This window comes from Aspergillus alliaceus (genome assembly GCF_009176365.1).
Source record: "Aspergillus alliaceus strain CBS 536.65 unplaced genomic scaffold BDW43scaffold_2, whole genome shotgun sequence".
Taxonomy (NCBI): Eukaryota; Fungi; Ascomycota; class Eurotiomycetes; order Eurotiales; family Aspergillaceae; genus Aspergillus; species Aspergillus alliaceus.
In genome coordinates this window covers 811,774-832,625 of record NW_022474685.1, presented here as the reverse complement: position 1 = coordinate 832,625, position 20,852 = coordinate 811,774, and the positions used below count along the sequence as shown (strand labels likewise).

At 49.0% G+C, this 20,852-nt stretch overlaps 9 protein-coding genes across 9 annotated transcripts; 3 read left to right on the top strand and 6 right to left on the bottom strand.

Moving 5' to 3' along the window:
* Positions 1 to 161: 161 nt before the first annotated feature.
* BDW43DRAFT_72433 (S53 family peptidase) lies at positions 162 to 2,833 on the bottom strand. The gene is made up of 5 exons (XM_032050436.1): positions 1,567 to 2,833; positions 1,371 to 1,512; positions 1,220 to 1,313; positions 865 to 1,168; positions 162 to 809 (listed from the first exon to the last, which is right to left on the bottom strand). Exons 1-5 carry the CDS (start codon positions 2,448 to 2,450, stop codon positions 458 to 460), a joined length of 1,776 nt encoding a protein of 591 aa, XP_031905831.1. The 5' UTR covers positions 2,451 to 2,833; the 3' UTR covers positions 162 to 457.
* Positions 2,834 to 4,877, bottom strand: BDW43DRAFT_72432 (uncharacterized protein). Its single transcript, XM_032050435.1, has 2 exons — positions 4,154 to 4,877; positions 2,834 to 4,100 (listed from the first exon to the last, which is right to left on the bottom strand). The coding sequence occupies exons 1-2, from the start codon at positions 4,725 to 4,727 to the stop codon at positions 3,217 to 3,219; spliced, it is 1,458 nt and encodes a 485-aa protein (XP_031905830.1). The 5' UTR covers positions 4,728 to 4,877; the 3' UTR covers positions 2,834 to 3,216.
* A 1,824-nt stretch (positions 4,878 to 6,701) lies between these two features.
* BDW43DRAFT_296364 (DUF2786 domain-containing protein) lies at positions 6,702 to 8,356 on the bottom strand (the record flags this gene model as incomplete). Its single annotated transcript, XM_032044196.1, has 2 exons — positions 6,702 to 7,875; positions 8,346 to 8,356. The coding sequence occupies 2 exons, from the start codon at positions 8,354 to 8,356 to the stop codon at positions 6,702 to 6,704; spliced, it is 1,185 nt and encodes a 394-aa protein (XP_031905829.1).
* A 163-nt stretch (positions 8,357 to 8,519) lies between these two features.
* On the top strand, positions 8,520 to 9,445 carry BDW43DRAFT_72400 (uncharacterized protein). Its single transcript, XM_032050434.1, has 2 exons — positions 8,520 to 9,024; positions 9,070 to 9,445. The coding sequence occupies exons 1-2, from the start codon at positions 8,634 to 8,636 to the stop codon at positions 9,234 to 9,236; spliced, it is 558 nt and encodes a 185-aa protein (XP_031905828.1). The 5' UTR covers positions 8,520 to 8,633; the 3' UTR covers positions 9,237 to 9,445.
* On the top strand, positions 9,286 to 9,565 carry BDW43DRAFT_305877 (uncharacterized protein; the record flags this gene model as incomplete). Its single annotated transcript, XM_032045887.1, has 2 exons — positions 9,286 to 9,369; positions 9,470 to 9,565. 2 exons carry the CDS (start codon positions 9,286 to 9,288, stop codon positions 9,563 to 9,565), a joined length of 180 nt encoding a protein of 59 aa, XP_031905827.1.
* Positions 9,566 to 10,585: 1,020 nt separating this feature from the next.
* BDW43DRAFT_296362 (MDR family MFS transporter) lies at positions 10,586 to 12,498 on the top strand (the record flags this gene model as incomplete). Its single annotated transcript, XM_032044195.1, has 4 exons — positions 10,586 to 10,741; positions 10,818 to 11,155; positions 11,225 to 11,684; positions 11,791 to 12,498. The coding sequence occupies 4 exons, from the start codon at positions 10,586 to 10,588 to the stop codon at positions 12,496 to 12,498; spliced, it is 1,662 nt and encodes a 553-aa protein (XP_031905826.1).
* A 388-nt stretch (positions 12,499 to 12,886) lies between these two features.
* On the bottom strand, positions 12,887 to 14,252 carry BDW43DRAFT_296361 (uncharacterized protein; the record flags this gene model as incomplete). The annotated part of the gene is made up of 7 exons (XM_032044194.1): positions 12,887 to 12,934; positions 12,964 to 13,079; positions 13,114 to 13,185; position 13,273; positions 13,308 to 13,416; positions 13,473 to 13,948; positions 13,986 to 14,252. 7 exons carry the CDS (start codon positions 14,250 to 14,252, stop codon positions 12,887 to 12,889), a joined length of 1,089 nt encoding a protein of 362 aa, XP_031905825.1.
* A 593-nt stretch (positions 14,253 to 14,845) lies between these two features.
* Positions 14,846 to 17,223, bottom strand: BDW43DRAFT_260413 (putative MFS sugar transporter). Its single transcript, XM_032040206.1, has 8 exons — positions 16,950 to 17,223; positions 16,616 to 16,891; positions 16,349 to 16,567; positions 16,038 to 16,299; positions 15,710 to 15,979; positions 15,354 to 15,661; positions 15,078 to 15,308; positions 14,846 to 15,021 (listed from the first exon to the last, which is right to left on the bottom strand). The coding sequence occupies exons 2-8, from the start codon at positions 16,824 to 16,826 to the stop codon at positions 14,933 to 14,935; spliced, it is 1,590 nt and encodes a 529-aa protein (XP_031905824.1). The 5' UTR covers positions 16,827 to 16,891; positions 16,950 to 17,223; the 3' UTR covers positions 14,846 to 14,932.
* Positions 17,224 to 17,408: 185 nt separating this feature from the next.
* On the bottom strand, positions 17,409 to 19,988 carry BDW43DRAFT_296359 (beta-glucosidase H; the record flags this gene model as incomplete). The annotated part of the gene is made up of 3 exons (XM_032044193.1): positions 17,409 to 17,811; positions 17,856 to 19,869; positions 19,922 to 19,988. 3 exons carry the CDS (start codon positions 19,986 to 19,988, stop codon positions 17,409 to 17,411), a joined length of 2,484 nt encoding a protein of 827 aa, XP_031905823.1.
* Positions 19,989 to 20,852: the final 864 nt, after the last annotated feature.

The window sequence follows — 20,852 nt, the reverse complement described above, 5'->3', positions numbered from 1 at the left end:
GAATGTGAACTGAATGGTATTTCACAATTCAACATGTGCGTTCATCATGGAGATAGGTGGTTCCTAGTAGACGAGTATCAACTGAAGTAGGGTATTACAATATAATCCACATCTCTATACCTATCTTAGTATCCGTATGCTAGAACTAATCCGAAGCAGCACTATATAGTACATTGTTGATGTGACATCAGTGTGTCGATAAATCGTCGCTAAATCGCGACCGTTTGACAGTTTTCACTCAGTAGGGCAGGATTGCCTTTTTAAGACGGACCACCATCTGAGATAAAAAAGATAAAAAGAAATCCACCTATTGAAAACGATTATCGAGGATGACATGTCCGTGTAACCATGTATTGAGGTATTATATATACATTCCATTGATCATCCGATGATTTTTCTATGTTACATAGTAACCACATCCATGTCGCACCGCAGGACAGTCATTTAATCTTATGTCTCACAGAGACAAGACTAGATCCTTTAACTTCTTGAAATCGGGCACACCCAATCCAGTCACAGGATCCCATCCCACTGTCGCATTCCAATGCGCATAGGGGATGATACCACCTCCGGGCACCTTCTTGCCGGTCTGAGGGTTGACCCCATTACATCCGATGGAGGACCCTGCCGTGATATCAGTGAAGTCCTTCAGAGCTCCACTATACAGCAGAGGATTCAAGAACCCGAGAGAAGGCTTCCCAGCGCGGAGCCGGGCATCATTCAGCAACCCAACAATTCCGGCGAAGACGGGGGAGGCGGCAGATGTTCCACCGGATGTGCCACGTTGGCCCTTGCGGATCACCTCGTAGCTGTACACAAGGTTTATTAGTAAGATAGGGATGCGGATGGGGTGCGGCGACTTACTTGGGGTGCAGGCTATGGGCAGCGACGTCGGGGAATCCACGACCAGCGAAATTGGTGTATTGCGTGTAGTACTCCTTGGTTTCGGAGGTGATGTGGTGGTCGAGGTACTTGCGGACCGCAGATTCCTGGTACCAGGGGCGACTGAAGTAGTTGCTGAACCCGCCGGAGCCGGCGTCCCAGGCGACTTCGGGGGCATAGGACTGAGTACCTCCCACGGAGGTCAGATAGGGGCAAGTACCAGGGAAGGTGGGCGTGAACTCGGGAGTCTCGGTGCCATCGTTGGACATGCAGGCGGACCCAATGCCTATTTCTATTAGTACACATCGAGAACAACATCAATGGTCGGATCGCATACCTGTATCACCTGAAGACTCGAGCACGGTGATACCGCGAAGACCCATCAGGCCGATCAGGTTGCACACTCTCTTGGCGTAGTATTCCGGAACGGTCTTGTTGGACTCCAGTCAGCTTCCCTCTAGCTTAGAGAGTTACAATGTGCGACCTACCTGCTCATCATCGCCGTACGAATTGGAGATTACCTGGGGCAGAGCAGCGTTGGGCTTCGACAGCAGGTACTCATAGTACTCCAGGTACGGCTCGTTCTGGTTATCCGCTGCCGTTGGTTCGTCGGCGTTGGGAATAAACGGGCTGATATGGATTAGCAGAGCCCTCCCAATAGTTCAACTGAAACTAAACACGTACGGTGTACCGCTAGTGATGAACTCCACCACGGGCAAGGGATGGCTAACGCCAACGATCAGCTCCACATCCAGGTTAGCCTCGCCCAGGGATGCGGTCGTCCAGTTCTGGTCATTAGTCGCCCCGTTGATCAGTTCGACGGAGAAATTCTGACCAGGAATGTTGAATCGTTTTTCGTAGATAGCCAGGTCCGCATAGTTGGCCGACTCGTTCAAGAAACTGCCAAAGCCTACCCGACTGCCGGAGGATGCACTGGGCTTGTAGCCTCGGAAGTTGTACATATCCGCCAAGCAGTCCGGGGTGATGATGTCGGCACAGGAGACATTGCTTGCCGCACTCCTGGTCAGTTTTGGTTGAAATGTGGGCAGAGGTATGCTCTCCTGCTCTCTACCAAAGAAAACCGTCGGAGCGACAAGATCAATGGCTTCGGTGAGGTGATCCGGAATCGAGTACTGCGTGGTGCGCAGTTTCTGCGAAGCACCGTTTTGATAATAGGAGAAAGTGGTGCCAAACAGCTTGTTCACCGTCCCAACCGTCGAGGCGAAGTTCACCAGACCACCCTGACGAGAGACATGGGTAATGCCGGCGTCTTTGAGCCAACGAAGGATGGCTTGGTCGTTAGCCGTGGGAAAGAGGGTTTCAACCCCCGACTGATCCAGCCATTGACCGTACTCTGCGTTTCCTGGGGTCGCCAATGCGGTTAACTTGGACTCAAGCTGGTCCAGGTTCTGGCGCGCAAGCGCAATAGATAGGGTAATAGAGTCGCTCTCCGGTGCATCTTTGACGAATCTCCAGTCACTAGGAATAGAGGCTAGCTTTTCGTGCACTACTCCCAGTGCTGGTGCTGCCAGGGAACAAAGCACTCCCGTGAGAAGTGCTGAACGCATAGTGAGAGGGGTTAAGTCTTAGTCGAGCACGGAGTTGAATGCAGAGACGAAGATTCAAATGGTGAGATTTCCTTCATGGTATTTATATATTAATTGGCAGCCTGGCGAAGCCTCCCCGTTTCCCTCATGAGACGGAAGCAAGGGCGATATGAGATCAGGTCCTAGTGGTCAGTTGCAGCGTCGGCTTGCGTGAAGGAGCTTTTCTATTACGTTATTTCGTCCGGAGAAGAGACGGGGTTCGGGAAGTCTTAGATTAAAATCAATAGAATGGCGCGATAACTGAGGTGATTGTCCCATTCTGTTGGCAAACCACATTGCTTATCGGAGTCAAGCCTTTCCCTTGAGGGCCAATCAGATCAGCGGAGAGGCCGATCAAACCCCTTTAGAGAAGGTGACATTGGAATGGATCCTTCGTTTGAAAATGACTAGTTTAGTGCTGGACTAGTATTTCATCGCTAGCCGAATTGATGCAACACGGAGGAATCGGAACCCCGACTAAATGGTGTGGAGGAAGCAGGGTGTCCCTTGCAGAAGGTTGCCTTGGTCCAACCGAAAAAAGAAATAACGTGAAACAATACATAGTATATGAATAGATATAGATATAAATATACGACCATAATCACACAACCGTTGAAGTTGTCTGAAGGAGGGCTTGTAAGGGTTTAATGCGACCACGTGGGCTGTGGGCTAACGGCATTGGGAAGGTGGTTATCACGACTCTCCAAAATCCACAAGAAGAAACCGGGAAAACTGGAAGGTGATGCCCTTAAAATTGATAGCAGACATCCAATAGCGGGATTCCCAAGTCAACTAGCGTCCTGCTCCACGACCTTGTTACAAAGGCATCAAGACTGAAGAGAAATTCTGACTTCCAGCTCACGCCTTCATCGCACGAGCTGGTCTCGTTGTGCGAGTCCCGGCTCGTCTTCGAGAGCGTGTTGATTTTCGTGGCCTCCGTATCATAATGGGCATCGAGCGAAAATGTGTTCGCAATTCCCGGTTTCGCTGTCAACCCACTGCTTAGGTCGATGAGGCCTCCTAGAAAGTTCACTGCCATCTCAACCGTAACGCTGGCGGTGGCGTCGGCGCGAACATCGGCCTGCGCTGAGATGTTGGCATGTGGCTTGTACGAAGGCGTCCATCCGCTGGACACGGTATTGACACTGTTCAGCAGGTCGACATGGACATTCCCATCGGGCATTGAGATAGACAGACCCGCCGTTACGTCAACGGCGGTGGAGGCGCTGATGTCCACCCCCACACCGAAGGCTACGCCGGGACCAAGCTGTACAATGCCCGGGACATTAACGAGGGTGTAAGTGAGATCCGAGGGCGCGTAGGTGAAGGACTTGTCGTAGGCAGCGGCGACATTCGCGGTAATGGCCATATCTGCGGAAAAGCCCGCATCGATATCGAAGTGGAGTTGCCGCATCTTGAAGGCCCAGAAGTCGTAGTGCAGGTAGCCCGAGAAGGTAATCTCCGAGGAGAAAGTGGCTTCATTGGCGGTGACCGTAAGGTACGGAGGTACACTTGCCAGGACAGTATCGCTCTCCAGGGCCTTGGAGAAAGGTATGCTAAAGGAAGGATCGAGTGTGAGGCGTTTGGCGAGTTTTCCTGCCGGTACCGACGAAAAGGCGATTTCGCATGATTCTGGATACGTCGGTTTTAGCTCCCTAACTGTAAAAAAACCAAGATATACGTACCAGCGATATGGTTAATCTGCTGCTTGGATGCATTGCCGGTGATAGACAGATCGGGCTGGTTTGGAATGAGGTTATCAACTTTGAAGAACCCTCTCTCAAACTCAACATCACAATTGCCAAGATGGTTGGTGATCAAGATAAGACTCTCTCGCAATGACCAAGACTGAAAGGCTGTTTCAAATCCAGCTAAGCTTTTAAAGGCCACAATCACGGAACCATCGGAGCACTGGACACTCTTGATAGACTCGATATACTCCAATACCACGGCATCGTGGGAGAATTCCAGATTCATGTTAACAGAGCCAGAAGTGACGGCAAAGGAAGAGTCGCCGGCATCAGTATCAGATGGTCCATAGTAGAGAGAGATATTTGCGGCTGGAATCAGATTCGCCGGGTCAGATGTGTCAATCTCCGGTGCAAGCACTGGCCCAAATGTTGTTGTTGTGGCACCTGCGGTCGATACTGAAGGCGGATAGTCCGCGGCACAAAACTGGGCAATTACCTGGCCCACAAAGCCAAAAGAAAGTATTTGTAGAGCGGCCACTCTGGGAAACGACCATTGTGTTTTCATCATGGCGTAGGTCTTGGTGGAAGGAAATAGAGGCGAAAAAGAAAGGAGAGACAAAATATTCGATATGTAGTATAATTCAAAGGAGTGTAATTAAAGGAATGACTTCAAAAAGTTAGATGCAAAGAGTGACGACGCTTGAGAGTGCCATAATGAGGGACAACTTGTAGACTTTAAATATAGCATCCTCTGTGCCTGCGAAGAGGGTGGGGTAGCATTTGACAGTTCTGTTGGCTTTGTATACCCATCCTTAACAGTACCCATTTTAGCTTGTAAAACCGTTCGACCTTCTGAACTCTAAACGCAGTCAAAGGATCACCTTATAGTATAGCTCTGAGGATCTATCTATGGGTTCACGACTAATAGATACTACCGCCAAGGAGCTATGTGGTGTTCCGGTGGAGTTAAAAGCGAAGTTATTACGTGAACCGTTGCCAAGCCAGCAATAAATGTTAGACTTACTGACGCTAGATGGCATTATTGAAATGATGGCTTGGTCTTGGGTAGCATCGGGTAAGAGGCAATGGACTTGGTATATCAAGGAAGATCAAGGGTTAATGCCAGACCAGATGAGACACAGATCACAGATTTCCTCTCTATCTTTAGGCGAGGTCAGACAATCTGATTAAATATGGAACTGCGAGGAAGTACTTCGTGCTAGTGCTCCTGAGATGTTTTGTGGTGTACAGAGTCGGCTCTCCAGGTACGCTAGAGGAAAGGGGGAATACTGGGATTCAGAGAATCCTGCAGGGTCTAGAGGATAAACTTTATTCGTGAGCACCTTGTGACATGCAATACCCCAGTCATCGATATTTTTATCCATACTTGCTGCTTGGCGTGGGGAAAGGGGTACTGGTAATCAACTCAAGAAGGCTAGGTAGGTGACGGCCAGGGCTCCCTTTCCTACAATACACTATGAAATCCCCTGATTCTCTACCAATTTCTGTCCGATCTAGTTCTCACTGATCGTCTTCTTTTTGTTCTGATATTATTCGTTCTTGCCCAGAATTTCACAGAAATAGCAAAGGATAACCGCGGAGGATAGCAATGTCTAAGAGGCGTGCCCCGGCTCGGAGATAGGAACAGATCATTACCAGAAAGAAGTGCGTGCATTGCTCAGCCCTGTGTAAACCCGTTTTGCTAATCTCCGAAGTTAAGGTTGTCTAAACTCGGGGTCTTCGCCACATAGCCAAGGATACATGACCCACAATAAGCACCCTACTCATTTCTACAAGAAGCCCCGTCCCCACAGTCTCAGATTCTCGCCCTACCCATCGAAGTATCATCGGGATAGTTGAAACAGGGCCAGAAGTTATGACCTTACAGGTTGTGGGATGTTCGCAGTCATCCAACGAGATGAAAAGAGGGCTACATACTGCGCTCAAGCACTGTCTACCGAGGGAGGTGACTATATCAATTTCTTGTCAATCAAGGTGGCGCGCGAGAACGTCAGGTCCGTGCTACCGTGGCCTACGCTGCATTTGGTGTGCCGTTCAAGTTTGGTGATCGTGATATACCTGCCAAGCTGGAGGACAAGGTTTTTCGGAGAAGTTTTGTTCTATTGTTGAGAGGCTGCTGACCGATGGAAATTTCGATCAGAGTTCATCCTCCCGAGCTGGGCAGCAGTGGGTTGAGGGATGTTCTAGAAAGACTCAAACTGTTGAAGGCAAAGTTAGCGGGGAGAAGCTCGTATATAACATTGCAGACACCCCGTAGGCTCGGACCTTGGTGACATTCTACGGATATGCTGATTACTCCTAGCATACGATTGTGGTCATGGCTACATTCCTCTGTGGTGGTTGAGATGCTCCAAAGCCAAGTATGGTATAGTATGCGGTAAGAAATATGATAAGAGGCCCTTCTTCAATTGACTTGCTCATTGATCTCCCTATCTTGTAGATGCACTGGGATAATGATAAAGGTCCATAGTCTCGAAACCAGATAATGCATCATGGGCAATGGTCTGCAATTAAAGATAATTCATTCCAAACGACGCTGATGCAAATCAATCTTTTGACTGTCTTTCCATCCCTGCTTGTAGGCGGAGAAGTCTTTTGTGGCTATTCGGCGTGCTTTTCTCGTGCGCAATTTGATATTGTGTTTTTTGAGATAATCGTCTGCCACTTGCACAGACGTGGCGCGAAACCGAACCAACTGCGTCTCAGACATCCAGGGGGAGCTCGGCATATCCTCGCCCTTAATAGACGAAATACATCTCGTAAGAACTTCTTGCTTTACCGAAGGAGTGGGAATTTTGTCAAAGTCAAAGATTTCACGCGATTCTCTCTTGAGGATTCCATCGATATTATCATCGACATCGCCTGTCAGATCGATAATCATCTTATCGTTCTCGTTAAAGTCCGCCTTCACCTCTCCAGGGTCGGAGGGCCCGCCACCACTATTATCGATTCCTCGGGAGCCGGGACCCCCATCCTCCGACTCATCCTCTGATTCAGCAAGCTCTCCCGCTAGGGTAGATATATTGTAAAGCCTCTCAGTCTCCCTCTGGCGCTCGATAGCCTCCTCCCGCTCTCTAGAAGCAATCATATCCAGCTCCTTTTTCCTTACCATTTCGAGCTCAACCTTCTTCTCGCGGTTGGCCATGGCGACGAGGCCATCGGCAACCCCAATACAGTAGCTAAACGTGGTCGATCCGCGCTTGTACGAGCACGCCCAGTCCAAAATCCTATTGTGCGCCATTTCAAACGCCATTGCAGCAGCGACCGTGTTTTCCGCGACGCCGAAGAAGGTCCACATCACGGAGGTTCGGCAGTGAGTTGAGAAACGCTGGCAATCAAAGAACGTACACATGGCCATTGCCAACTTTCCGACGAAGGTCTCATTGACAACCCATTTAGTATGGTCCTTAGTGTTGGTTATTGTCACGATACTCCTTCCTCCATAACGTGCTTTGCTTCCATCATCGCTGTTGGCCACCAGATCTACCTGGGCAACATTATATTGAGCCATAAGCTTGTGGGCGAGGAAGAGGGCGGCTTTAGCCTCTGACTCGGTGGTACTTTCATGGGTGGCTCGGCTCAGACACTTTCGAATCTTGCCAAGCACGTCTTTGTCCACAGTCTGAGTCGTACTTTGCGGTTGATCTCGAGCCTTTTTGGTCACAGCTGCCTTCTGCACAGGCTGCCTCTGCTTCCTTCGTCCCATCTGGGCGGGGCTGCGGGAGTGCGGTGTTGTATTGGTCGACATTCCGTTCAGTGATGTTTTTAGGTAGATTGTAAAGCTGTAAAAAGGAGTGAGGATGCGGGCGTTTTGTACATATGGCAGCCTACTGGCAATCCCTGTCAAGGTGACAGCCTTGGGTTCCTGTGAGCCAAGTAGAGTAACTGCGCCACAATGATGTTGATCGTGTCATTGGCTCCGCCCCTCCGTGATGTGATGGCAAGATGCGCCACTATTATGAACGACCAATAAACCCGCAATTCTACGGCAGGATAGTCAATACTATGGTTCTTTTTTTAGTGTGTTTTCAATTATAATCTATTCATCGCATTTTATGTGCCAGTCGCTTGTCTTTCACTCATGAGCCATGAATCAGCCTCACTATGAAATTGAAGAAGGCTGAGCTCTACACAAGACTAACCCCGTGTTTCCAGATACCCTAACTTCTCCCGCATTCTCCCTCGAAATATATCGATAGATTACTGGACGTAAAGGGATGTTTTTTTGGTACAACCCCGTAACCCACGCCAGTCCGGCCTAGCGTGGGGACCCTAGGGTACATGTACAAATCGATCCTCCATCTTCTGCTTGTTATAGTGTGTTTGCATTATCATTACCCACCAATCCCCCTTAACATTTGGCGCTTAGTTCTATATTCACCCGAGTACCCCGTAGCAGTCGGAATCTTGGTCCTTCTCGTGGCCTACTTGCACTTGCAACGACCCCACCTGTATGTGTGCGTTGAATGGTAGTAATGTCCTCATCATACTGGACCTCTGCTCTAAGGCACTTCCCAACGACTCACAATATGTGGCTCTGAAGATATACCTGGCCGGTAAAGCGGGAAAGAAACCACAAGTTGAACATCTACGACTGGATCCACTGCACGGGGACGATCACCCGGGCAAAAGTTGCATTTGCAAGCTTTTGACTCACTTCTCCAATAAAGGCCCGAAGGGACAATACCTATGCCTGGTGCATGGACCATTAGACATAAGCGCAAACGATGTATCAAAGTGGATTCTGGGCAGAATGATGGCTCTTGAAGGAATGAAAGCATGTATTCGGCAGCTGCTTATTGGCCTGGGTTTTTTACATTCCGTACCCCGTGTTATCGATACCGGTAAGGTCTCTATCAGGAGTGAAGTCTTTGACCTAATGTTGATAGACCTCCAGCCGAATAACTTGCTCATGCCCGCGCCAGATAAAACAGCGCTCGCTAGTTTCGAAGAGAAGGAGAACAAGTCTCCATCGCCAAAAAAGATTTTTCAACGAGCGGAAAATTTATACCTCGCCATTCTTCCCATGACGCAATGGGATACCCCTTTTAAGTGACTTTGGTGGGGCTCGAGTTGATGACGGAGAGGAGCATGGAGAAATCATCATGCCAAATCCCTATCAAGCAACGGAAGTGATCCTCAAGGCAAACTGGGACCGCGAGGTGGATATATGGAATGCTGCCATGATTGTACGTGCGTTTAAGCCCTTTAATACTATGCGGCCATTAACCTCGTCACTCATTGAAGGCCTGGGATATTGTCTGCTCCCATAACCTGATACATTGAAAGAATTCCGATGTGATATTTGATGACCTTGTGAATCTCGCAGAGTTAGTTGCACTCCTAGGTCGTCCTCCCCCTAAGCTCCTCAGCAAAGTGATCTGAGTACCGTGTTTTGGGATGAAAAGGGTATTCTTTAATTTCTAAGCCATCTTTTATATGTCAGCAGTATACGCTCTTTCAGTTGAGAGAATTAAAGGTAACCTCTAAACAACTGGAAGGATCTGGCTCCTATTCCCGAACTGACCTTAGAAGGTCTCGCTACCGATATCACGGCTGATGATAAGGAGGGGTTCTTGCGATGGCTTCGAATGGCACTACAATGAGACCCCGATGAACGTCCATCTGCCCTCGAGCTTTTATATGACGAGTGGATGATGAAGGGGCTTAAACTCCAGAGTAAACAGCGGAGTGCATGAGATCGAAACACGCTCGGATTAGACACCCGATACATCGCTCATGGTCTGTGCCTCGATGGTTACTAATGTGCCGCACCTCATACTATACCTATATCATCGGGTACTAACCAACTGAGAACAACAATCAATGGTTTTGGCAGTTTGGACCTAAGTGCTGCGCCCCACCGCCAAGGAGCGCAAGTCATAGTTTCCTAGCAAATAGAATAGTGAGACTGTTGTTTGGATCTCTTGGCTATCCTTTAGAGTTGTCGTGTGTCTATCAGTCTAGACCCTATTGTCCCTGAGCTTTAAGATCATAATAATGGGCATTCTAGAAGGACTAAGAGAAAAGCAATACATAGCTATAACTCGTCTCCCTAAGACTCAGTAGCCCATATTACTGTGCGGAGAACAATTCCGCAACTCTTATACTACTAGGTCACGATGCACCTGCACACCACGGTTGCCAGAAGAGAACAGGGAAAGTAGGAAGAATAAAGAGTTGATTATGTGTTCTCGGGTCTGGACCCGTCGAAATCTGTCATGGAAATGCCGAAAGCCGGAGATTGAATTGCCCATTGGTAATCCCGATGGGTCCTCGTATTAGGGACCCATCAACAAGGTCATTCATTAATCTACCCTGTCTTCTACTGAATACCTACACATAGCCAACTTCACTTTATGAGCTATCCTAATACTAGAGCATTGTTAGGCTTAATCGCGCAACATGGCTAACGACAGAATTGAGCTCTCACGAGTCAGGGAGAGTCCTGCGCAAGGCCGGGATGAAGATACAGCTGGTCAACAAACTTCATATGCGCTAGAGGAGCCTGAGGTAGAGCGTGGAAAGATTCAGATATTTGCTATCATGTTGGCTCTATGTGTAAGTTGTTGCTGTCCCGACATGTTATACATCTTTTTTTTATTCAATCTTAGCGGCTGAGCCCCACGTTCTATAGCTCTCCCTCTTCATTGCGGCCTTAGATCAGACTATCGTTTCTACCTCACTTCCGACAATCTCTGCGCGCCTACATTCTGCTAGTGGTTATACATGGGTTGGGGGCGCGTATCTACTTGCAAGTGCTGCAGCGGCCCCAATCTGGGCCAAGCTATCGGATATATGGGGGCGCAAGCCCATCCTACTTATTGCGGTTCTCTGGTTCTTCCTCAGCTCTATCGTCTGCGCTGCCGCTGTAAACATGAAGATGTTAATTGCCGGCCGAGCGCTGCAAGGTGTGGCCGGAGGTGGTCTCTTGCAGCTAGTCATGATTGTCGTCTCAGACCTCTTCAGCGTCCGGTTAGCAACCCTACCTTGTTTCTGTGACGCACCTTGCTAAAAGTAATGCTGATTCTGACCGGTTTCCAGCCACCGAAGTCTGTATATGGGCATCCTCGAATTCATGTGGACAATTTCCGGTGGTCTTGGGCCGATCCTCGGTGGTGTGTTTTCGGAATATGTTTCCTGGAGATGGAACTTTTGGATCAATCTTCCCATCTGTGGATTAGCATTCGTACTGCTTTTCTTCTATCTGGATGTCCATAACCCTAAGACAAAGGTGACAGATGGTTTGAAAGCAATTGATTGGCTCGGAAGTCTGTCTGTCATTGGCTTTACCTTGATGGTCCTCCTCGGACTCAACTTCGGAGGCGAAACATTTGCCTGGAATTCTCCGCAGGTGATTTGCCTTATTGTATTCGGTTCTCTGTTCTCGATCGTATTCTTTTATGGCGAGAAGCGTATTGCCAAATATCCTCTTATGCCTCTGGGGATCTTGAACAACCGATCAAGTATAGCTGTATCACTGGTTACTCTCTTCCATGGCGCGGTGAGTCAATACTTCGGCGATACAGGAGGATCCGTCGTGCTGCAAATTCCGCAATGATGTAGAGTTTCGGCTTTTAGAAGTAACATATAGAGCTGATCATGTCTAGGTGTTCATCGCGTGCGAGTATTGGCTGCCCTTATACTTCCAATCAGCGAAGCAAGCAAGTCCGATGCGATCGGGACTATTAGTTCTCCCCTTAGTTCTCGCCGAAGGGCTGTTCAGTGGCATCTCTGGCTGGTTAATCCATCGAACCGGCAAATACGTGGAACAGATCTGGATAGGAACTATCCTTTTAACCCTCGGAACTGGCCTGTTTATTCGCCTCAATCCAACTTCTCCTCTTGTAGAGCTGGTTATCTTCCAGGTGATTGGCGGAGCAGGATCGGCCATTTTATTCGCGCCTCCCCTGATCGCCTTGCAAGCTGTGGTCTCGCAAGATGACACAGCCAGTGCCACGGCGATGCTGGGCTTTATCCGAACTCTCGCCATGTCGATCTCCATTGTTGTGGGGGGTGTTGTGTTTCAAAACAGCATGGCAGAGGAACGGAGGATGTTGCAGGGAGCTGGCTTGATGGATGAAATAGTCGAACAACTGACCGGCGCTTCGGCTGCTGCTAGCACAGAGATCATCAAGACTATCCATGATCCCTCCAAGGTTCGGACCGTTGCCGACGCCTTTTCCTCCAGTTTACAGAACTTGTGGATCATGTACACTTGCATGGCCGGTATTGCGGTGGTTGCCAGCGTGTTCATTGTCAATAAGCCGCTGAGTGAGGAGCATACCGAGACGAAGACGGGTCTCAAGGAAGAGTAGCTAGGGGGGTCATTGCATTTTCTAGACAGCTGTTTATGGTACGAATTAAGTGAGTATGAAATTCTACACCCTCTGTATGGGCGTTCCAGAGAGTAGTTTGAGACGGTTCAACTGAATCATTATATGTAAATTAGTTTCACAGTTTAAGCACCCCACTCTTGCACCTTATGATGATTCTAGCGGTTTTTGAAAGCTTCTGGGAGTAAATAAAGTACACTATGCTTATGCTAAAGGATATAATATGACATGTCGAGCCGCACAGCCAGGTCGGGCACGACTGAGATGACTCGGCTCCAATGGATAGGAACGCGCCTTCGAGATATTTCCCTGCGTGAAGATACATCCAACTTGGTGTATCAAATCAAATTATTAATTGGATGGCACCATCTTAGAGCTCATGATCAAGTACATCAGATTTCCCATTTCTCCTACGGCACTTCTGAGAAGCCTTGGACATAGGGGCACAATTTTCCCACTGATTTTTTGCGCCAACGCACCGCGAGCTGCACCAAACGCAGCCAGCGAGAAGTCCTTCTTTGAACCTCCGACGATCTCAATGCGCTCTCCAAGAACCTCACGCACTGCCTAGGCCCGTAAATGACCGTCAGTACCCACAGGTCAGCAACAGGACGCGGCCAATGGTTTCTGGTGTTTCAATGTTACTGGCAGCCTCAGGTAAACGGATAGCTTTTTCACGGTCATTAAGTATACTAGACACTATAGAGAACTTTACTTATCAGGCGATTGCTCACATCTCTAACTAGACAGGTATACTCTTAAATTAGAAGCCCGTGTCGCAGCAAAATCACTTTCCGCAGCCTGTCCTCCTCCCAGGACAGAACCGCCCGAGTGTTTCCAGATCCCCAGCCATTCAGACAAAGAGGGTACTCGTCCAGGTAACGACACTGATCATCGTTGCTGCCCAGCAGATGTTAATCTATGTTTTCCCGGATCAGAAATCGGGCCTTCCGAACGGGCTCCCAGAGTCCATTTGCGAGGCCCCAATTACGATCTCAACGTTCAGCTCCTCTACACGATCGACGAGCCGGTTCGTGATTTTTCGATCAATATACGAACTGCCATATCTTAAAATAGGAAAAAGGTGATTTTTAGTGCAATCCTGCTCCTTTTTCCCGCCATCGTGCATCGTGCGCAGATCGAGATAAAACATCCCATGGTCTAAGACCAGAGAGTTCAGGCCAGGGGGATCTGTCAACGTAGATGTGGTGGTGAACGAAGACATAATCGTTCTCGGAGCTGGACGGACCGCCATGCGTATTCCTGGGTCTTTACTTGCATCCATCACCATGTCGCAAAGGGTCTGGTTAAAGAAGTCGGGGACGGCGACGATTGGATAGTTAATATTGATATCATTATCCGTGGCAGTCCTCTGCTTGAGTTGAAGCAACATGTCCACTAACCCTTCTTTGACATCTCCTAGGCTCACTTCCTCATCGTATCCAAGATGAGCAAGTAACCCCACATACACGATTGCTTGCCACAAACTGCGTAACCGAGTCCTGTATCGCTAGCTTCTCCAGTAAATCATCGATCCCCGTCATCACCATCAGCTTTTTACTGAGCGTGGAAAACAGCTTTTTGATGGCCCATTGCGCTGAGCTCTGCCAGGGACATCCAATATCGTACTCACGCGCGAACAGCATCCGGAGGAGAAATATGTTGGGAGTATATTCATCACCTTTGATCATAGTAATCACAGAAACGTTATCCGATGCATGGGCATACGAAGCCATGCTGGAGACTAATCAGTGGAGAGTATATCTCAGAGCGGAAATTGGATACAAATATTAATTCAAGGCCCAAATCAATCCCGATGGGTTGGAGTGGGCGCCGCGCAGCCACCCATTGGAGACACAAAACCAGCCCTAACACCACGACCGGGAGATTCGAAGCCAACATGCTATTCCAATCGACGAAGCCGTGCTCCTCTGACACTTCTGGTGGAATGAAGCTTGTATTTAAACAGTGAACTGATGTTCTTTTCAGTCATTTCCACTGCCAAGATCCGCTATTTCAGCTACTTTAGCACGAGTCCACGAATTCGGATACGATGGGACCGTGGATGTGCGGCATTTTTCGCCCGGAGCCAACAATGCTGATCGCTTAATCTATGATTTCTGGGGCTAAATTTGCATAATGGTACACTCGCAGAGCCTCTACTAGCTGCATAGGCAGTGATCCCAAAACGTGGAATTAAGGCCCTGATATAGAGGCAGTCAGTACACCCAACTTGCCTGACTACGCGAGAGCAGCAAGCCTAGGAGAATAACCGGGAAAAAAAGAAAAAAAAAAAAAAAAAAAAAAAAAAAAAAAAAAAGCCTTAAATCAGGAATCACTAGTAATTCATAAATTCAGCAATATCGCACCAGAGACCTGCAAAATGGAATATCATAAGGCGTCATAAATCAAACCGCTAAACCTGACCTTCCTTCTTCTCATTCGCCCCAATCTGCTTGTGCACCGCCGCAGCCACTTCATCCGCCTTCTCTTTACCCTCAAACACTGGGATATTCAGTTAGCCGAATCATTGATCACGAACGGGAAAAAAAGAAACATACTAAACGACAATTCCTCCAAGGTCCGTCCAGACGTCTCCGGGAACAAGAAGTAGATAAAGACCAATTCAAAGGCCAACCAGCAGCAGTAGACCAACAGCCATCGCCAACTAATATTCTTGAGTCCGACGGGATTGACATATGTGGCGAAGAAACCGGCCCCACGACCATAGAACTGGAACCAGGAGAGACCCCGGGAGCGGCCAAAGTAGGGGAATATTTCCACCAGGTAAGCTGTATCATTAGTGAGCGTCTACTAAGACGTGGAAGGGAACATACTGTATGTTAGAGCATTATAACCCAGGTTATATGCAGGAGAGTAGCAGAAAATGAAAAAGATAGTCAATATCGCCGCTGCCTTGACTCCTGTTGTCATGAACCGCTCCATGGAAATAGTCCAAGCAATGTACACGCAAAGCAACGAAGTCGCACAAGTCAAATACATCGTTCGGCGCTTATACCGCGGCACGGTGAGAGCCAAAGCCGTTCCGCAGACCAATCCCCAACAGGCAATGCCGATGTTGATTTTGGACTTGATCACTCCGTCGGTGATCCCGACCATATTCAGCAAATCGCTGAGATAATATCTACACATCATCAGCACCAATCGCCAGGTCACCCGGGTGGGGACATACGAGATTAAGGTATTTCCGGACCACTGGGTAAACAGGCCCAGAAATGCGGATATGAGCATTCGACGCCGCATGCCTGCAGTGCGGAACATATCCCACCAGCTCTGTTTGGCCTCTTCGAGCTCGAGTTTAATAGTTTGTTCAATTTGGGTGATCTCTGCGCGCACGATAACGGAGTTGCGGTCTCCTTCAGCATGATATCTAGTCAAGATATCAAAAGCTTCTTCGCGCCGGTCTTTGCTGATCAGATATCGGGGACTCTCTGGTAGAAAGCTACGTCTATTAGCATCTGGTTGCCGGAGTGTCGCAATTTATAACTCCATGCACGTACAAAACAAAGATGACCTGAATCATTGCTGGCGCCAATTGGAGGAGTGATGGGATCCTCCACGCCCAGTCGGTTGCGATAGTCACGGTCCCTAAGCCCACAGCGGCAGCGACAATCTGGCCAATAAAATACGAAGAATTGAATAAGGAGGTGAGGATCGGTCGTTCCTTGGGATAGCCGAGTTCTCCAATGAGGGACGATCCAGCCACGATGCAAAAGGGAATACCGAAGCCCAGCATTATGCGTGCGACAATATACATTGCGACTATCAAAGGTTAGCATGTATTCTTCTGGGTAGGCAGCAAGACAAATACCTCCGTTCGCGAGCCCCTGCAGGAGCGCACCCAGCAGGCTAATGCAAGACCCGAACAGGATGGTCCATCTTCTTCCAAAGCGCTGATTGATCCATGGTACAAAGGGAAGAGCAAGGATGGCTCCTAGGGAATAAGCCGCTCCTAAAAAGCCCTTGAGGTTTGCTTCAATTTCATACTGGGGCTTCCCATCCACGATTTTACCCGTCCGGTGCCCAAAGTCTGCGGATCGTGTCAGCAGTCAATCTTCAACATAGGTGAGGCACTCACATTTATTCCAAGTATACACAATTTGCACGGTATTGATAATCTGGGAGTCAAACCCCGAGGTGATCTCAATGCCCATACAGGCGGGGAAGAGGATAAAGTACAAATGTCTCAGGTTAGGCTTCTTGTACCAAGGCGTTCGATCATTGGCCAATAGGTTGGCCAGGACGGGCTCGGACACATCTTCTTCACGTTGCTTTCCTACTACAACCATGGTGACTGCTGGCCAAGTGCGTACTCTGGAATGTCGCGAAGGTGGGACGCAAAAACGTCTTTATACTTTTACTCTGTCAGTCCAGTCCCGGCACCAGACAGCCAAGAAGAAACCGTTCCATACACGAGAAGGATTATGTTAACTACCGGTGAACCCACTCCCTCTCATTCGCTAGGGGGTTACTTAGGGATGGAAGGAGACCCTTGATAGAAACGGCAATGAAGCCCCTTACGGCAATTATAGGGTGATTCCCCACCAATTGTTGGAGGTGTCTCTGCAATTAATCCGGGGAAAGCTCCATGACTGGACGCTAAGAGAGGCCTAAAAACGAGCATCAGGCAGTGGAAACCAAGCCGTATTCAACGGACCAGTTGTCGTCCCCGAAAGTGGATCACCTCCATACCCCGGATTGTAGGTGTTTAGATGGGCGTAGGGGATATAACGCTCCCCCACAGCTTTAACTTAAACTCTGGATAAATTGATTCGGTTTATCCGGTGAATTGTTGCCAAGCCCATACATCGCTGCAGGCTGACACGACCATCCTATCCCGTACTGGGTCTTATGCGATGCCCAACTCCACGCTACAATCCAAGCCAATAACGCGTCTTGTCCACCCGAAATGTCCCCCTCGCCAAGATCTCTTGGCTTGATATACCAATCAAAGCTTCGTACACTCCCTCCTCGCTTGTCCACATGCCTTCAATTTCGTCCCAAAAACTTGTTGCGTATTTGTCCAGGGAAATACGGACCGTCCTCTCTTCTCCTGGGCGCAACATAACCTTGGCGAATCCGTGCAGTTCCTTGATCGGTCGAGGTGTAGGTGAATGAGGTGCGGATATATACAGCTGGAGGACCTGTGCTCCGGCTACCTTACCGGTATTCTTGATTTGCACTGCAACAGTGGGCGGCTTCTCGGGGTTGAATACCTTGTGGGAGAAGACGATATCGGGGGAAACAGTGAATGTTGCATATGAAAGGCCGTGCCTGTATTATTAGACACACTCCAATACCAGAGAGTGGGAGCCTACCCGAATGGAAACAACACCTCCCGTCCAGTTTTCTCATAGCATCGATATCCCACATAAACATCCTCACCATACAGCACTCTTCCTCCAACACTGGCATAATTTAAATAGGCCGGGTTATGCTTTACATCCACTGGCCATGAGAGTGGTAGTTTACCGGATGGATTGACATCACCAAAGACCACATCCGCGATTCCATGGCCCGTCTCATTCCCGCCGTACCACGCCTGGATAATTCCTCTTGCTTGAGCAGCCCAAGGCATCGTCACCGGTGTCCCTGACTGGTTTACAATCACCGTCCGGTCTGCCGCAACATCCAGCACAGACACGATCAACGCATCAACCCCGGGTGGGAGGTCCATGTGCGGCCGATCGAATCCCTCAGATTCCCATTCGTGATTCAATCCGGTACAGATAATAGTAAAGTCGGCCTCTGCAGCGGCCTTAATCGCGCTTTTCAACATCCTCGCTGGATCGATATGTAAGCATGCTCCCAAGTGCGCCGCACCCCCACCAAAGTGTACCACGCCAACTGCTTTCATAGGGCTTGTATTCGCAGAGCCATATTCGATTCGGATCTTGTATATTTGCCCCGCATTGAGCTTTTTCTTTCCCAATACTTGGATGGTTCCTTTGCCAAAAAACGCCGTTCCTCGGGTCTGATGTGTAGCGTTGTCGATAACTAATTCGTCATTGATGAACAGTTTACCGGTACCAAAGACAGTCAGGCCAAAGTCCCAAACACCGGAAACGTCGGGTGTAAAATCGCCGGTTAGTGTCGCAAAGAATAGGCCTCTGTTAAGCTCGGGTGCATTAAAATCCATGAGTTGGAAGGCAGTTTTCGATATCGGTTGTGTGGCGCGCAATATCCGCTCCGTTCCGACCGGTTCGTTATAGAAGCGCATCACCGCGTTACTAAGGAGTCGATCGATCACTGGAAGCATTTTATGCGCATAGGCGCCTGGCTCATAGATTATCTCAGCGTCCGGGAGGGCTTCGTTCACGGCATCATGCAATGACACCGTGTAGTACGGTTCCAGAGAGGCGCTTCCACCCCCAGAAATTGCCGGGGTCTTCACATGCGAGCCAATCAGGGCAACCTTGTTGAGTGTCTTGGGTAGGGGTAGAATATCATCCTTGTTCTTCAAAAGCACAATACTGTTGCCACACACGGCTCGGTTCAGCGCCCGGTCTTCTGGATAGTCCCTCACGGTTTCCACGGCAGATACGGGCGCTCTGCTGGCTTGGTCAACAAATTCCAAGACCTTTCGTGCGCGGGCATCAATCGTAGATTGCTTGATCAACCTCGCCTGTACAGCAGATTCAAGATATCGGCCTCGATATCGCGACGGGCCCGGCATTTCCAGATCCAATCCTGCATTCATCGAGTCGATCGTTGTGTACGTCCCCAACCAATCGCTCATGATCAACGGATTCCACTCCCACTCCTTTCGGACTATATCCAGGATCGCCTTATTCTCCACGACGTGCTTCCCATTGATCTTGTTGTAGGAAGTCATAAGGGCCCCTGGACAGGCATCACGCGCTACAATCTGGAATGGTCGCAGGTAAATCTCTCTCAATGCGCGCTGGGTGACCAGGACGTCCACAGCCCTCCGCTCATGTTCCTGGTCATTTCCCACAAAGTGCTTCACCGCGGAGATTACCCCTGTGCTTTCACAGCCCAAGATCATCGCCGCCGCCAATACCCCGGCGAGATGCGGATCTTCCGCAAAAGACTCGAACCCCCGGCCGCCCAGCGGCGATCGCGGCATATTGATAGTCGGGCCGAGCCAGCAGTGCGCACCCTTTGCCAAACATTCCTTCCCTAGCAAGATTCCCGCATTGCGCAGCAGATCCTGGTCCCAGGTAGAAGCTAAAGCAGTCCCACAAGGTAGACAGGCGGCCGGAACACCTGCGAAGAACTTCGTTCCACGGGCGCCATTTGGACCGTCGGTAGAGCGGATGGACGGTACGTTCAACTCCGGGATGGGGTGGGTATGCCAGAAGTCGATCCCTTGCTTAATTTTTAGTTCCGATTCTCGGATATTAGGAAGGGTGGAGAAAACCTGCGAGAAGGGCGATTTTGTCCTCCTGGGTAATGTGGGAGAGCACGTAATCGATGTCCAATGTCATTTCCGCGACCAATTGAGCGTTTCTGGGATCCCACTCGTCTGCGACAGAACAGTTGGAATCAATAAATAGTACCGCGGCGGCAGATAGACATCCTATTTGATGTCTCGGCACTCGCCCCGAGGTCCCGTTAAGTGGGGAGACACTCCACCCGTCGAATCTCATTCATGGATAAATCGTGGGGGGAGAAAGTCTTGGAAATCATAGACCCCGCATGTCGGGTTAATGTACACTCGACCTCTCAGGTACAGAGGATGTGAGTGTTGTCTACCCCATGTCTTTGGTGTATGGATAGATGGATGGCGACCTACTCTTGAGGACGAAGGCATTTTACTACTAAAGTCACAGGCATGGTTAGTGGATTTCCTATTCAAGATGTATGCTTAAGGCATAGGGCTCGCGGTTCTGCAAGGTTGAACCCCCAATGACCGTGTCTGTCTCAATTAAAGGTCCCCTATCTCTTGTATAATATAGGTAAAATCGTAGGGAAAAATCAAAGAAACTCATAGATAGATACATACATTTGCAATATTTGTAGTCTCTTTTACGTGTCTTCTTGGTAGAGAAGTTAGTAATATGAAATCTCGGGAGAAAGAGATATATATTCATTCCCCTTAACTATGAGATCTCGCGACAGATACTATAAACTTGGCCCGAGTTGACCACCCCAGCCTCACGACTGTCGGAGATTTGGTAATGATAGTGCACCTAGTACACTACCTTGCGGAATCTAATATATATATTCTCATCGACATCTGACTACGTGCCCGAATATTCCGGTCTTGATCGTGTTATGTTGGAACGGGGATATTGTTCTTCTGGGTGTGCCTTCAAGTACAACTGAACTGGAACAACAACATCGATGGA